General features: G+C 43.8%; 1 protein-coding gene across 1 annotated transcript in view; it reads right to left on the bottom strand.

Moving 5' to 3' along the window:
- The window catches only part of DOCK10 (dedicator of cytokinesis 10), a 321880-nt gene extending 304818 nt beyond the window's left edge, over positions 1 to 17062 (bottom strand). Inside the window, exon 1 of the mRNA XM_088845240.1 lies at positions 16849 to 17062. Coding sequence (XP_088701366.1) covers positions 16849 to 16971 — 123 coding nt within the window. The 5' untranslated portion in view covers positions 16972 to 17062. The remainder of the gene's footprint in view (positions 1 to 16848) is intronic.
- Between the last annotated feature and the right edge of the window lie 281 nt (positions 17063 to 17343).

Genomic DNA, 17343 nt, shown 5'->3' with positions numbered 1-17343 from the left:
TCTGGGCAAGAAATCATGAGTGACTTACCAGGATTAGTAAGGCCAGGGAGAAGTTTGAAATATTTAGGAGGCAGAATTGTCTGCAATGGACCGTAATCCCCCACGGGGTGGCAGGGAATGGAAAGAATTCAGCATGGTTTCAGTTTGAGATTAAAGGATAAACTGGGATGTGAAACTCAGGGAAAAAAGAAGAACAGATTTATGAGGGGAGGATAAATGTGTTAGATATGGATCCTGTCGAGTTTGAAGTAACTCAGGGACCCCAGAATAGAAGTGTCTATGGGTAGGGCTCAGTTACAGAGCATGAAGTGGAGGCAGAGATGGAAACATCGGTGCCTGGGTGAGCTGTTGGATCTAAGGGGCAAGATGAACCACAGACGGAGGTTTTGGGGGAGAGGCCGAGAGAAGAAGGAGTAAGGCTAGACCCCAGGTGAACCTCAACATGAAGTGGTCCATTTCCCCTTGAGGTAATCTGTGAACTGAACACATACTGAGAAATTCCTGATCCACTCTTCCATGACCAAAACTACACCGAGGCTCTGCTTATTAATGAATTAAAGGTATCATTTCTAATAAAACTGCCTGTGTTAAATGGTTCTTTTAGCCATTAGGTAAAATGATAAACGGCAGTTTCAGCCTGTCTTTCTGACTAATGGTTATTGAGTCCTATACACAAAACTGTAGACAGCTTGTTAGGAACTGATGCACAGTGTCTGCTCCTGCCCACCAGGCTCCTCAATACAAGATACTAAAGAAAACATGGAGAAGGAAGTTCAAGGTGTGGTAGGTGTAAGATCTGTCATGGATCAAAGTGACTTTCACATAAAATCATGAGGCCTGGTCAGAGACTAGGTCCTAAATTGAACTCCAACAGGGGCAGAGTCCCTTGAATGCCCAGAGGAGGCACCCTACAGCCACGTTTGGGGATTGTCCGTCATCGACTAAATCACAGTGACCCTCATTCCAAAATGCCTGTTCCTGTGTAGATGAACACAAAGTCAAATGAGCAACATTTCCTTAGACGGGTGGCAATTACAGCAATGCACACGAAAGTAGCATTAAAAACTCTAAGGCATGTCATCATTTGACCCTCGTGAGAATTTTGCGTTTTCTTATTTTACAAGGAGAAAAAGCTATGGTTTATTACCTTACCAATACCATTCAGATAGAAAAGGTCCGTGTCTGGAAGTGAAGTCTTTTACAAAAGACTGTTTCATCCTCTTTGTGTTAGGATGAGAAAACAGTACTTGCGGAGAAATGTGTCCTTTTAATAATTCTTCTAAACGTATTTGTGATAGGCTCCCCAAAGATGTCTACCTCCTAAGACCTTGATGTTGGGAAAGATTGAGGGCAGGAGGGGAAGGGGACAACAGAGGATGAGATGCTTGGATGGCATCACTGACTCAATGAACATGAGTCTGAACAAGCTCCAGAAGATGGTGAAGGACGGGGAAGCCTGGTGTGCTGCAATTCATGCAGTCACAAAGACTTGGACAAAACGGAGTGACTGAACAACCCCCAAACCCAGGAATATGGTAATTTTCCTAGAAAAGGGGACTTTGCAAATGTGATCAAGGTTAAGGACGAGATGGGGAGGTGATCCTACATTATGCGGGGGGCTCAAAGTAATCGCACGAGTCCTTCACAGCAAGAGAGGAAACAGAAGAATGACTCAGAGAGATGTGGTATGTGCGGGACTTGATCCACCATTGCTGGATTTGAAGATGGAAGAAGGGGCCATGGCCAAGGAATGTGTTGGCCTCTAGGAGCTGGAAATGACCTTCAGTTTACAGCCAGAAAGAAAACATGCACCTTGACCCTACAGTCACAAGAAATTCTGCCAACCACCTGAATAAGCAGGAAACACTTTTGCCCTCCGGCCTGTGGAAAATGATGCAGCCCTTTGGACACCTTGCTTTTAGCCTGGAGAGACCTCTGTGGACACTGTTGTGACCTCCTACCCACACTGTTGTGTGTATGTGTGTGTGTTAGTTGCTCACTCGTGTCCGACTCTTTGCAAGCCCACGCACTATAGCCTCCAGGCTCCTCTGTTCATGGGATGATTCTCTAGGCAAGAATACTGCAGTGGGGTGCCATGCCCTTCTCCAGGAGATCTTCCCAAACTAGAGATTGAACTTGCATCTCCTGCATGACAGGCGATTTCTGAACCATCTGAGCCACCAGGGAAGTCCTCCTACCCACACTGCAGGGAGATAATACATCTGTGTTCTTTAAGCCACAAGTTTGTAACAATTTTGTCATGGCAGCAATAGAAATCTAGCGACAGGGTTGGTGTCTCCACAAAGCCACAGATGCCCAGACTGTCACAAGTCACCATTCAGATCACTCGAGGTGGTGACAAAACTCATGTCAGCTTCCAGGAATGACACAAGCTCAAAGACACAACCACTCCCTTCTCTGCACTCACAAATCAGAGGCACACAACTTCAACCTGCTGCCAGACGCAGGTTACAGAGTCTCAGCAGCAACAGTTAACACCCACGTCACATGTTCAGGAAGTAAGCCACGTGTGCACACTCAGGTTAAGTGAATGTTTACTGTTTAAACTCCTTTGAAAGCAGTGTTCTCTTGGGTTTAAGGCTTATTCACTTTATCGGAAAGTCCCATGGAAATATGAGTAAAATTCTAGACTTTCATTTTATGACAATAAATTATACTTCTGCCTGCTGATGGTGCCTTGGGCTGAGGGAGAAAAAGCAGTGGGTTTGAGGCCATCAGCCTTGCTCTGTTACCCTGACCATGTCCACATAAACCTCCCTGTGACTCAACTTCCTGATCTATTTTAGACCAAGCGTTCCTCTAGGTCTAACTGTTTATGATGGTAGGACACCAAGAAATGTGTCTCTCTTTTTTTATTCCCAACATACATTTCATGGGGAGTTGCTAAACATACAGACCTAGAAGAAAGGATTCTCAGGACAAAATTTAGCTTGAATTACACATTAAACATTTAAATATTCAACATTAGCTTAAACATGTGTCAAAGAACATTTTTGTGAGCAGACAAATGTTTCAAATAAACACTGAAATCCGTTGCCAGTGGGTGGTGCAAAAAAAAAAAAGAAATTGTTTTTTTTCCCCCATTATCTTTTATATTTTGAGTTATTAATTTAATAAGTTTTCAAAGCAGAGCTGTAAAAAGAGACTACTCAATGAAAATTGGAATTAAAAAGAAAATACAGAGCACCGTTATTACAACCGTCGGAAACAGCGTCAGGAATGCTCCTTGACCTAAAGAGAAGAAGCAGAGTTCTAAAGAACTAAAATAGTACTCACATTCGCTGATAAAATCGTACAGCTCTGTTGATTTATGATGAGTCTTCTTGAAAACATAAACTGCACTCCATCACGGGACTAGGATCGGACTGCTGTCAAAACTCGTTGCCCACACTTCCTGCATTTTAATCAATCATTTTCTGCAACCCTCCCAGAATTGTATTCTGTCCCAGCCTCGTGACAGCTAACAGCATCCGAAGGAATGGCAATGACACCCCTGGCCAAAGAGTGAGCTCTCCGTGTGTCACCAAGGTGCCCTCAGGGGAGGAGCTAGTATTGAAACAGCCTGAACGACTGCTGGGCTGAGCCTTTCTTACCCAAGAATATCTACTCATGCCAACTGACATTCTAATTTTTTCTTTTAATCTTCAAATAGCCTTTGATGAGACTCCTGAATTCAGCTCCATTAGCGCGTTCATGCTAAATCACTTCAATTGTGACCCACTCATTGCGACCCTGTGGACTGTAGCTCACCAGGCTCCTCTGTCCAGGCAAGAATACTGCAGTGGGTTGCCATGGCCTCCTCCAAGGGATCTTCCTGACCCAGGGATCGAACCCGTGTCTCTTACCTCTCCAGCATTGGCAGGCACGCTCTTTACCACTAGAGCCACCTGGGAAGCCCCTCAATTCTGTTCAGCTTACTTCAATTCAATTTGTGACTATCAGCAGATACAGTATGCCCGTACTTTATTGCCAAAGTATTTCTTCCCAAACACACCTGAGAATTTTTTCACTGCAAACCAGGCACTTAGGTTCCCTTTCACAAGCCTAACCTGTACTTCTGCCATCTCCAGGGGGGACATTCTCTCTTGCATTTAACAAACATTTAGTAAATACCTACTGTATGCATGCCAGACATCTTGCTATCCTGGGAATATAGAAACGATAACTACAGAGCTTATCCTGGAAAGTGTCTCAGGGTTTTGGAAACCTGAAGGCAAAACCATACTTCATCCTTCCAGTTCAGGGAAGGCAACTGGACATTTGTCATGTATTTACATGCCAGAGATCAGACTACCAGTTACCAATAAATGAAGGACCATTATTTCTGGTACAAGCCTCCTGTTCTCATGCCCTTTTCCCCTAAAGCCTTTTCCCAAGGTATGAAAAAAAAAAAAAAGTGAAATGTTAGTTGCTCAGTTGTGTCTGACTCTTTGCAATCCCATGGACTCTAGATGGCCAGGCTCCTCTGTCCATGAAATTCTCCAGGCAAGAATACTGGAGTGGGTAGCCATTCCCTTTTCCAGGGGATCTTCCCGACTCAGGGATTGAACCTAGGTTGACCGCATTGCAGGCAGATTCTTTACTGTCTGAGCTATACCTGCTGGGAAATGTATTTACACTTTGGCATGAATTCAAGTCAATGACCCTCTTGTGTCTTTAAGGTTGACTTCTGACTGCTGAATGAAATAGGCTGGACCTTATTAGGGTTTAAGTTGTTAAGAGAGTGATCTGGAAAGGACAAACTTTGCTGTCTTTTCAACACCTCGGAAATCACACCAGGGCAGGGACAGCCCCTATTACCTTTCTCAGGTGGGAGAAAGGGGTGACAGGGATGAAACTGGAAAAAGAGAGGTTCTGGCTGCTTTTTGATGGCAAGGAGAAGGCATGGAGTCTGGAGGGATGGCTCAAATTGCCCCCACCCCGGTCTATATGGTAGGCATATGGGTGCTAAAAGGAGCCTGGCATAGACGTGAAGCCAGAGAGCTGCTACCAACACTGGGCATGGGAACCAGAGAAATGATCCTAAAGCAGATGGAGCCTACCTTTGTTCTCTGCAGGAACAGAAAACGGGAAATGAGTTGACATACTAGCTTCTGAGCCTTTACCAGGTCAGAGGAGTGTGTCTTGCCCCCCTCAGTCACTGCTGCCTGTCCCTCTCCAATTTGGATGCTACCAGCCCTGTACTCTGTGTGTATAAACAGCAATTGCCTTCATCACATCCTCAAATAACCACTTTATGTTACCATTTTCATCTCTGAAATACAACTTTGGTTGTAGGTCATTTGGAGTCATTCCTTCAGTTGCTAAAATCAGCTATGTTAATCAATAATGCTGTTATTAAAGTGAAAACAAGGAATCCTCTATTCAACATCTTAAGAAGAATAATAACCCCCTAGATCTGTAGAACTAAGGCATCTTTAAAGCTCCTACTGTCCAACATTCTAATTTTAAAGACAAGGAAACTAAAACCCAAAGAAGCTTAAAGACACAGGCAAGGTTACACAGCCTGGAAACCACTGCTTCCTAATGATAAAAGGATACATTTTTCAAATTGATTGACTAGGAACCACATAATGGCTTTTGACTTCAAAAAATGGAAGTTAATAAATAAACTTTCCCTGTTAGCACTCAGAAAGGTCCTAAAAGAGTCTTATCTGTGCATATGGGCATGCCAATAAATTTTATTACTGGCAGTTTCACAGGGAAGTTTTATAGATATGTAGGTAGACTTACTTTAAATAAAAATGGAACACTTTATATTGGAAAATAAAATCCTCTTTTGAATAAATGTCTGATTTTAAAATAATGTAAAAAAGATGAACATAAATGATTTTAAATATTAGTTCTCCAGATTTGAATTTTCTTCTTCAAAAAAGTTACTGAGCTCTGATAGCACTTTCATTTTTGTGAAGGTTACTCAGCTATAGTTAATTTCCATTTTCTCCTCCTGAAGAGTATGACAAAGGGACTTTTAAGAGCTAATCAAATAAACAACGAGTGTTCAAAAATAACTTAATTATCATATTTCATTGCATAGTACATTTTGTCAAGTTTTTTGTTTGCTTGTTTGCCAAGTCAGATGTTCAGGCCTGTGTTCTGTTTATAGAATGTGTGATCTGAAAGCCCAAACAGCACTGGTCATTTTGACAGCCTTAATGAGTCATTTAGATTGGCGATTACTAAAATAATTACATGAAGGAAAGCTCACTGTGGTCATCATAAATGGTTTCACCTTTTTCAATAGACTCTCTATCTCCTGTTGTTAAACCCTGCCATTTGGGTGTTTAACATAAAGAACTGACTCGCTTCCTCACTTTTATATGTCAGGAGAGGGAGTTATGCTGAAATTGAATTAGGAAAAGTGACTATTCTCACATTTAGCAGCACAATTAAAGGAACTTTTGATGATCTGGGTCCATTAATTCTGCTATTCTCAGAGGCAGACATTCCCACCAAAATCCAATTGCAAAATATTAATGTTTTCAAAGGCAAGTGTTTTGCTCTATTGCCACTAACTTGGTCACATTCATTAAATTTTATTATTTCTACATCATTTAATGTAGGTCAGCATGTCGAGTCCAGCAAACACAAGCATTTCTTTTCTTTCCAGCCCACTGACGCTGCTGTGAATGACAAGAGGCGAACAAATCTCATTTCAGTGGGGAGGAAAAAAAAAAAAACCCTCTCCTTTGTAAACATGAACATTAAAATCAAGACTAAAAAAGACAAAGTAACAGATGTCATGCTGCAATCCAACTACTCTATGCTTATCTTGCCAGAGATATATTTCCACAGAAGGAGAAGAATCAGATGATGCCCCTTTCAAGAGATGAAGGGACCACTGTTTGCAAAGTTTAACACACTCCGTGCCAGTTCTGTTCTTGGGAAAGAACTGACAGTGTCCAGAGTTGGTGTCATTCTCAATATACTACTCTGCTGAGAGGTCATAAATGAAAAATTGTTCCTCAGAGCAAAAGTAACCACAGCTCTTTTCTCGTTCAGAAACTCTTTTTCAAAACCTCTTCCTATGGCTAGTACTCTGAGGTTTCCTTTCTCTCTTTGCTCTTTCGCATGGATGCCAACTGCATGTTTAATGAGATCTGCTTGCCTGCCTGGTGGACCCGGTCTGAAGAATGGAGTTATCGTGGTGAATACAGACCCAGAGTCAGACTGCCTGCATGTGACTTCTGGATTCATCACTTACCAGTCATTTACCAGATCTGGGGCAAGTTTCTGATTTCCAAGGATCTCTTTCCTCATCTATACAATACAAACACCAATCCTTTCCCACACGGTTGCCATGAGGATTGAAAGAGACTGTTCATGTCAAGTACCTGCCATTTAGGATGTGGTCACTATATTTCTATATAATTGCATTTTCACTACTTGCCAAGTAGACCACGAAGAAGACGACTCAAGGAACATCCTTAGCAGATACTGACAACCCGGTTTTGAGGTCATAATTCCACTGTGATCCCTCACTGGTATACACCCAGTCCACTCTCCTGACTTTCCTTAAATGCTCATTTGCCGTGGGAAGCGAGACTTCCCCCTCCTTATTTTCATATAATGAAGTGAAAGTGTTAGTCACTCAGTCATGTCTGACTCTTTGTGACCCTATGAATTGTAGTCCACCAGGCTCCTCTGTCTATGGAATTCTGAAGGCAAGAATACTGGAGGGGTTGCCATTTCCTTCTCCAGGGGATCTTCCCCACTCAAGGATCAAACCTGGGTCTCCCACATTGCAGACAGACTCTTTACCAACTGAGTCACCAGGGAAGCCATTTTTATATAATAAACATAGTGTAAAAGTAGTGAAACAGACAAGTTTCTCCCAATGGCGCTTACATGAAGGCAGAAGGTTGGAAAAGAGAAACACGAATGAGGAAAGCGAGGCACAGTAACAGGTCAGAGACGTCTCCACGAGAAGGAGGCTGGAGAAGACGCCTGCATTTGGGAATTCACGGTGAATTTCCTGAGTGGTTGCAGCTGAGAACCCAAGGGATGAGAAGAAGCCCCGAGAACTCCAGGACAGAGAAACGGCAAATGTAAGGACTCTCTCAACTAGTCCCCTAATTTCACAGATGAGGAAACTGAGACTCAGACAAGGGAAGTGACTAAGCAAAGAGTCCCAGAGAAAGGGCTGGAACTCTGGTCTCCAGTCTCAGTAGGATCTGATATTTCCTATACCAAATCCCAAATTGGCCAAGTTGTGCAAAGTGCATGAAGGAACTTCAGCTTGGACAGCTGTGAGGAGGAAAGGGTCTCTCAAGACGGTGGTGAAGGACAGCAATCACAGGGCTCCTGGACCACATTTGTTGCAACCCGTGGAGATATCAAGGACTTAACACCATGGAACCCCATCCTTAGAACATTCAACTGTGAACAAGAAAAATCTTTTTTTCTGAGAATCAGTGACTGAAAGAAAAAAAGGTTCACCATTTTCTGATATAACCATTTATTTTCAAATAACTAAAAGTTTCAGTATGATGGCAACATAAATCTAAAGCAATAAGGAATCACCATTGCATGTCCTACCCGAGTTGGAGTAATTTTGCTTTCAAATTCTCTGGCGAGTGGAGTAACACTGGCCTCACTCTGGGACTCATCTTTGGTGTTCTAATCAAGGTGAGAACTTTCACAGACTTGAATCACAACTCTGTCATGTATGTTATAGAGTGTTTTTTTCTTAATCTCACTCTATAATTAAGGTGTTAGCTACAGAAGCAAACAGAATGCAAATAAGCAAGGGATTTCTCTAAAGTCACTTAGCAATGAAACAATCTCATTTTCATCCCTAGGCGGTCTAATCTTTATCTTTGCCTCAAGAGACTCTTTCAAAGAATTATAATAGGTCTGCACTATACTAGACTCTCACACAATTGCCTTTACCTGACAATACACTGCAAAAATAGTCTACACATGTAGCTATGTATGTTTCCCAAATTTCAGTGTGCTTACAAATCACCAGAGGATCTTGTTAAAATTCATATTCTGATCCAATAGGTCTAGTATGGGGCTAGGGATTGTGCATTTCTAACATCCAGGTGATGCCAATGCTGTTGGCCCTGGACCACATTCCAAGGAATGAGGGTCCATCACAGTATCATGATGTCCTTTGTGAACAATTACAGAAAAGAACTGTTCTGTTTTCGGAATCTCAGTCCAGTTAAAGCTGACCATGTCTAAGCACTATTAAGAATGAGATGAATTTATACTTTATAGATCAAGTTACCCAACTGCATATGAGAAACTGGAACAGGATGTAGGCTTTAGCGTCAAACCCCTAATGTATTTCACAATATAATACTATGTGAAGAAACTTCTTTTGGAATTAGAAATCTTGTTCTGATGTTGAACTATTTGATAATAAAGTGCTTATTTGAAGATTAAAAAAAGAAAACCTGACCATGTCTAGAGTGAATTATTTTCTTTTATCTCAAAGCTCTCTTATTCTCATGTCTAAGCATCATGTTTTCCTCTTTGACTTGGTCGCTAGGATGTGCCTTTAGCAAGACTATGGTTATACATTTCATATACTGATCCTACTTCACTGACCTACTCCTGACTACATCCACCTTTCCTAACCTGGCTTTTTGTTGTTGTTGCTAATATTGATTTTTTTTCCCCTTTACTACATTTTGGGTTGTTGCAGTCTTATCAATCTTTGTAAGACACTTAGAATCACTCCTTCGAACAAGATAGCATGTGAGAAAAGACTCTCAGCACTACCTAGTCAAATGGAAATATGCATCGTCAAGGACACACAATACACTGGAAAATTTCAGGCACTTGCAGGAGTGAGTGAAATGACTGAGAATGGAGAAGCAGCCCGTCCTGGGAGAGAAGAGGACTTGAGAAGAAGTAACCCCACCCTCTTTCACAATTTGTTTATGGCTTTGCCAGATAGATGGCACGGGGATGACTGAGTTCATATTTTAAGGATTTAATAACTGAGCTCTGGTTGCCTTGGGAGGGTCTATTATTAATACAGGTAACTGGAACAGCCTCTGCTGTAGCTTTTAACCTCAGAGGAAAACTCACGGGAACACTTGGGGCTGCTCTGCAATGCCAGAGGGAAGGACAGAGTTCTTCTTTAGGTTGAGCTGTCTGTCCATCAGAAGGCAAAGTCAGCACCTTGTGTCTTCCAACTTAGAGATGCTATCGGAAGCAGCTACAAAACTAGTTGTTATCCAGGATGCAAAAGAGGCTCCATGTCAGTTACTTAACTCAGAGCAATCTATTAACCCTACGTGTCTCAATGGCCCCCTGTGTAATCTGTAACTATAATGACTTCCTCATAGGATTGCTCTGAGAATTAAATAAAACACGTAATGCTGTGTCAGGCATTTTGGAGGTTCTCAACAAATGGTTTATTATGTAACATTTATGACTGCTCTTTTTTTTATGTTAGGCCTTAGAGAAGAAGGTTGTAAAGAAAAAGACAGGTGAGAATGTTTGCTCATTCTTTCATTCTTTGACCCATGTAGAAGTTCGCTAGAGCCCACAGTTGCTCCTTGTGCAATGCCCTTGAGAAGTCAAAAACATGAATTGATACAGCCAATGATAACATTCAACCTTGATCTTGTCAGCTAAGTTTGGGCTGACTTCTTCACCAGGCAAGGGGCTTTCCTCATTTGAGACTATGAACGTGGGACTGGAATTTCTGCTAAAGCCTGTGATTTCTGCTAAAATGTAAACACCCTTGTTGATAAGAATTCCGTGGAAAAAAACGAAAACAAAGCAAGGGTGCAGGGAATGCCAAACAAATAGGCTTGTGCTTTGCATACGGCTTTCATTCTAGACACTGACAGTAAAACAAGTGTTTCATTTTCCTTCACTATCATTTCCTGCATCTTTTCACTGACTCTCACTCCCAGCATGGGATTTTTCAGAAACCCTAGTATCTCCCACTCAGTTTCTTAAAACCCTTCCTACTCTCATCTACCTAAATATCACAAAGTTTAGAGGGGAGGACATTCTTCTTTCTAAGAATTCCTCCTGCCCCTGTAAACAGTTACATATTCACTGTTTTTCAATCAGAGATCTTCAGTAGGTCAAAGGTTCTGCTTCTTATTCAAAGCTCTCTAAAATATCAAAAGGAGTATCACTGGGGAACAGAGGAAGTTAGGAAGCATCAAATCAAAGTTTGGATATGGAATTTGGGAGATTATTGAATTAATGTTGTCCATTCTTTACCACTTGGCCTTTCTGGCTGGGTGGGGAGGGAAAAAACATACTGATTAAGTACAATCTCTTCTGGCAGGATGTTTCCTCTTTAAAAGAAGTTAATAAATTTGGATACAATTCAAGTATGAGGTACAAAGAAATTTCTGTGTAACAACAGAATAAAGGTCCTAAAGAATACATGTAAACAAAGTGATATGTTCCCATGGAGGAACCACATAAAAGGCTTTAAGCAAGAACTGACCAAATGATTATTTGGTTTTTGATTAACCTCCACCAGGACTTCCCAGGTGGCGCTAGTGGTAAAGAACCCGCCTGCCAATGCAGGAGACATAAGAGACTTGAGTTCGATCCCTTGGTTGGGAAGATCCCTGGAGGAGGGCACGGCAACCCACTCCAGTATTCTTGCCTAGAGAATCCGATAGACAGAGGAGCCTGGCAGGCTACAGTCCATAGGGTCGCAAAGAGTCGGACATGACTCAAGTGACTTAACATGCACAAACCTCCCCCAGCCTCTGTACTTCCTTCCCACCGTCTGACCCTAGCCAGGCTCTTACCCTCTCTGTTACCCAGCCTTTCATTACTCTAACCAATCACGTTCCACACATAAAAGTGCCTATCTCTCAAAGTGACAAATCTGATGCGATGTTAATAGAAATTAATTTTTTTTCTTCTTGAATTGCTATCAAATAGAACATATATGGATAAAAGAGCACCAATCTTGTTTATAATTAATGAACAGTGTGTGTTAGTTGCTCAGTTGTGTCCAACTATTTGCACTGTAGCCAGTCAGGCTCTTCTGTCCGTGGAATTCTCCAGGCAAGAATACTAGAGTGGGTTGCCATTACCTTCTCCAGGGGATCTTCCTGACCCAGGGATCGAACCTTGCTCTCCTGCACTGCAGACAGATTCTTTACCATCTGAGCCACCAGGGAAGCCCTTAATGAACAGTAGAGAGCTATCTAAATGAACTAATTCATGTGAAAGTACAAATCCCCTTATACATTTTAAAGGAAGAGGTTCTTATCAAAAAAGAATCTCTAATTAATGGCACTACAACTTTGAGGCCAACACAGTAGGTATATTCAACCAAAAAAATAAGAGATTCTAGTCCTGACATGGGAGAAATATTCCTAATCATTTTTGAACTGAGATTCTGCACTAAAGAAGCTTGCTTTGTTGGACTACCATAAATGGGGGGTTCAGGAAAATACTTGAGCTTCACTTGATCCTGAGATTGGCTTCTGCATGAGTTGTGATTCATTTGTTTTCTATGAAAAATAATCTCAGGATAACTAAGGAGGAAATATATACTTTTTCAAAATGTATATTTGGTCCTAACTGTTCTTTATTGTTCTTACTCTTTTCTTTCTTTTAGACAATGTCATTGAGATATCTTTGACAAATAAAAACTGTATATACTTAAGGAGTACAATTTGACATTGTGACGTACATACACATTGTGAAACGATCACCACAATGAAATTAAATAACTTATCCATTACCTCTACATAGTCACCATTTTGTATTGTGTGTGTGCTGGGAAGAGTTAAGATCTTCTCTCTTAGTACATGACAAGTGTACAAAACAGTATTTTCAACTACTGTCCCCAAGTTGTACATTGGAGCTCCAGAACTCATTTATCAAGCAGAACTGACCAGTCCGCACCCTTTGATGACCAGCTTCTCATTTCTTCGTCCACTCCTCTCCCCACTCCAGCAACCCCCGTTCTACTCTCTCTGCATCTATGAGTTTTACTCTTTTAGGTTCTACACAGAAATAAGTTCCAGCAGTACTTGTCTTTCTGTGTCTGACTTATTCCACTTAATATAATTACACAAATGGCAGGACTTCCTTCTATTTCTCTCTTTTATAAGGTTAAATAATGTGTGTGTGTTTGTGTGTATCCACATACACAATGGAATATTACATATCTATTGCAATGGAATATCCTGGCTGCTGTGAAAAATGCTGCAATGAACTTGAGAGTGCAGATAATTGCATTATTGTTTTAAGAGGAACGCAGAATAAGGTGGATCCTCCCCAGGAGTCGGCCTGCATGTGAGCTCCTGCAGTGTCTTGGGTTAAAACTGAAATCAAACTTGCCTTGGAACCTACCTCTATTTCCCTCAGCAACTGGCCTAAAAGCAGGCCCCCTAGTAAGTGCCCTTACTCAGCCTCCTTCCATAATTCAAACAGATTTTGAAGATTTCCTGTTCTATTATGCGTATAGGACACAGAGTCCAAAACTCTGTCCATCTGACAACCTCATCTCTTCGTATAATAACCTCTTATTATCCTTATCAAAGTCTATAGCAATCTCTCCATAACACTCTGGATGATTCTGGCCCCCAAAAGACAAATTTCATAAAGAGTACTCTATAAACTAGCAGCAAGACCGGTTTTTTTCAGCAAGACCTTCTAGTATCTCTCAAATATTTTTTCAATAGATGACAGCTTGCTCCAATACACACAATTCTACTTGTGGTATTGGAGTGGGCTGCCCATAATCTTCTTCCTCGAGTCTATTCATTTTCTCCCCTGACAACTAGGATCTGAGAACTTGAAGGAACAAAAAGAGTCTTAAGGAAGTGGATCGATGTAAGCTAGGCTTCATCTTCACTGCGTTGTCCAGTTACAGGGTCTTAGGTTCAAAAGGGATGTTCTGCCTCACAGAATCCCATTGAGTTTGGGTGCCAACGCAGAGAATGCATCATCTTCCTGTCACCCTTTAAGAGTTAATTATTTTTGATGAATTCTTTTTTCTGTTGGAACATGCATATGTATGTGTGCTTAGCAGCTCAGCCATGCCCGACTCTTTGAGACCCCATGGACAGAGAAGCCTGGCAGGAATTCTCCAGGCAATAATACTGGAGTGAGTTGCCAACCACTCCTCCAGGGGATCTTCCCAACCTGGGGATGGAACCTAGGTCTCCCGCATTGCAGGAGGCTTCTTTACTGTCAAAGCCACCAGGGAAGGCCCATGCATATGTATACTTGAATATAAACTGAAGGTCCCTACCTCCTGGAGTTATGCAATTCAGCTTGTTTACCTCCACCTGCTGATGACGACTATTTTTTTAAAGTTGATGGTGGTGACTTACAAATTGAATGTCCCTTCCAACTTTTATATTAAAAATAAACAGACAAGAAAATTGAAGATCATTTTCCACCTGTATAAGGAATACTAATGGATCACCTTAAAATTAGTCAAGGAAAAACCCTGGTGTGTGTTATAGACAATTAACTGTTAAAGCTGTTGTAAGTTATCTGTATTTAGCATAGTATTTTTATCTTGAGCAATCTGAGCCAAAATTGAAGACTATTAATAAGTTATGTTTGGAAGTTTTAACTTCAATGAGGTAGTTATTTGCTGGGAGAGAAACAAATATTAAATTACTAAATAAACATGGTACAATATCTTTGTTTTCTTTTTACGAGGTTCCTGAGAATCAACCCATCTCAATTCATTGGAATGAGAAACATGTTTAGTATCAAAAGAGCCCAAGAAGACACTGGTATGAAAGGTACAGCCTCAGAGGTGGGTCGATTATGGATGCCCACTTCCTGGTCACTTTGTACAATGTAGATTCAAAGTATAGTGATGAAGAGTGAACTGATAGGATGGATGCCAAGCACATGGCTTCCTGCTGCCAAAATCGCTGCTCAAGCTGCCTGACTAGATGTGTAAGATCCCTTGAAATGTCTTGGCAAAAGCTTGTTTAGGAGTGTTGGCCACGGTGCTGAAGTGAGCTGAGGGAGGCAGGGAGGCCTCTGCCAGTGAATCACCCCTTGTCCCAACTCTTTTTAAGACATTGAGCTTATTCATTTTGACAAGACTCCCTAGGATTTCAAATCTGACATAAATTTGGAGAAAATAATGTGTGCGTCTGCATACAAAAGTATCTAGGATACATATTCTTTAGAGAAAGTCAAGTGTTACAAAAACTCCTGGAGAACCCAGCTGAAACAAAACCCAAATCAAAAACAGCATTTAGGCTGTTTATTCCACATGAACGCTACTTAGTTCGCTGCAATTCTCTACCAGATCATTACTGAGATTTGGTAAAATGAATCAATAGCAAAATAAAGTTATCTTAAAGGCACATGGTGGAGAATGACAAAGCCACCATTCTGAATAATCATTTCAAAGTAAAAATTATTCTCTAGGCATGCTGGAAGATATTACTATATCTACTTTTACTCCAATTGAACCTTTTAAGGAAAAAAAAAAGTTCTTTTTGATGGTTTATCCTTCCTGCCTTGAAAATGTCCATGCTGATATCAGAATCAGGGCAGCTGCTTATTCTGCTAAGCCGTGAATTCCCTCTGGGTAACGGCAGGCTGCAGCCAGTGAGTGGTAAGGGAGAGAGAGAGAGAAGGTATGGCCACCTACCCATCTCACACTCCAATCAGCACCACCCTCTTGGGCATCCGATGCCTAGTCCTCTGCCAGGCAATTAGCTTCCGTTCTGTTTAACTTCCAGACCTATGGCTCTAAAGAAAAGTCCTGGCTGTGGGAACCGGCTCTGGGTAGCCCTTGGCTCCCTCCTCATGGGTGACTGGCAAGAGTAACACTTTCTTTGACACTCTTAAAAGACGCCGTTTAATTCCTAATGATATTTCCTGGCAAAAAGGAAAATGGAAGCCACAAAGTGGGATTCCGGTCCAGAGAGGCAGGCCAAGAGTGTGGCTGCTGAACCCAAGTCTTGCTTTAAGGCTGTTGCCACTCGTCTCCCATTCCCACCAGAGTAGATTTTTTTTCCCCTCCTCCTGAGACTTCCACCCTGGAGGGTGACACCTACTGGAACTTCTGAACCTCTGGGAAGCTATGGATGATTTGGGAATCATATGAGCACGGCTGGAGGCTGCCCCAGGGATTTCCCGCGGAAATCACCCCGCTCTCTTAGAAGGCGTTTCAATAAGGAAGTGACCAGTAAAGCGATCTTGGCGGGAGAACCCCACGAACATCTTAGGAAAATACCAGAAACCACTGGATACTTAATGACCCACGTCTCCTCCAGTCTGGTTCCCTCAGCCCTTTCTGAAGTCCCATCAAGCGGTTTGTGGGTTTTTGCCCCGTGGAGGGAGGTGGGTGAGAAGTACATTTGTTTCTGCGATAGCGTTCAGGTGAGGCTCCCAGGTTTTAGCCCGGGAGAGGACCTCCGATCGCCTTCTCCCCTCCGACGCACTAGTCGCCGGGGGTGAAGGGGGCGCGCAGACCTGTGGACCGAGGGGCTCCGCTCGGTAGACTCGCCCACCGCTCGAGGCTCTGGGACCCCACAACCTGGCACCCGTGTGCCTCGCGGTGCGTTCCCGTCACCTCCTCACCGCCCCCACGCTTCCAACCCAGGCGCGTCCTCTCCCACGCTGCGTTTCTGCGGTCCGCGCGGTGGCTCCTCGGAGTGTCCCCAGTCCCCCAATGCGCTCCCTCGGTCCCCAAGCGTCGGTATCGCTGCCTCGCGGAGGTGGTGCGGCGGGGCGCAGGGCAAGGAGGCTGGGGGAGGGCTTGCGTGGGAGGGGAAGCGGGGGGCGGCCGAGGCTGGGGCGCCCAGGGGCTCGCGGAGACCCGGCTGCGGGAGCGCGGTCCACGGCCGCCCGGGGCGCGCGGGGGAGGCTCGCGGGGCGCGCGGCACTCACCCGCTGTTGCTGCCGGCTGCTGACGGCCACGGCGGCGGCGGACGCGGCGCTGTGCCGGAGCTCGGCCGCCTGCCCGGGTCGCAGAAGGCTCCGGGTGAACCTGCGGGTCCGCTCGCCGGCCATCGCCCGTGGCGGGCCCGGAGTGCGCGTCCCGCCGGCCTGGCCCGCGCCGACCTCCTCTGCCCACCGCCGTCAGGAAGCGGAACTCGGCGCCTTTCCCCCCGCTTCCTCGCTCTACTCGCAAGAGGCGGGTTTTTCTCTCCAGCACCCCCACTCCCCCACCCCCTGCTCTCCGCCGAAGCTTCGCGACGACTTTCCAAACTCCGCGCTCCTCCGGGCGCGCGCGGCCAACTCGGCGAGCGGCCCCGGCCCGGCGGCGGCGCCTCTGGAAAGGGGGCCGCGGGGCGCGCGTGGGGCGGCTCCTGCCCGCGCCGCCCCCGGGCTCGGCTGGCCACGCGGGGCTGTGCCCGCCGCCCCGGGGCTCCGGGCGGGGCC

Source organism: Moschus berezovskii, chromosome 2 (assembly GCF_049115385.1).
Source record: "Moschus berezovskii isolate FMDL1 chromosome 2, NW_MosBer_1.0, whole genome shotgun sequence".
Classification (NCBI taxonomy): domain Eukaryota; kingdom Metazoa; phylum Chordata; class Mammalia; order Artiodactyla; family Moschidae; genus Moschus; species Moschus berezovskii.
This window is presented reverse-complemented; position numbering and strand designations above follow the sequence as displayed.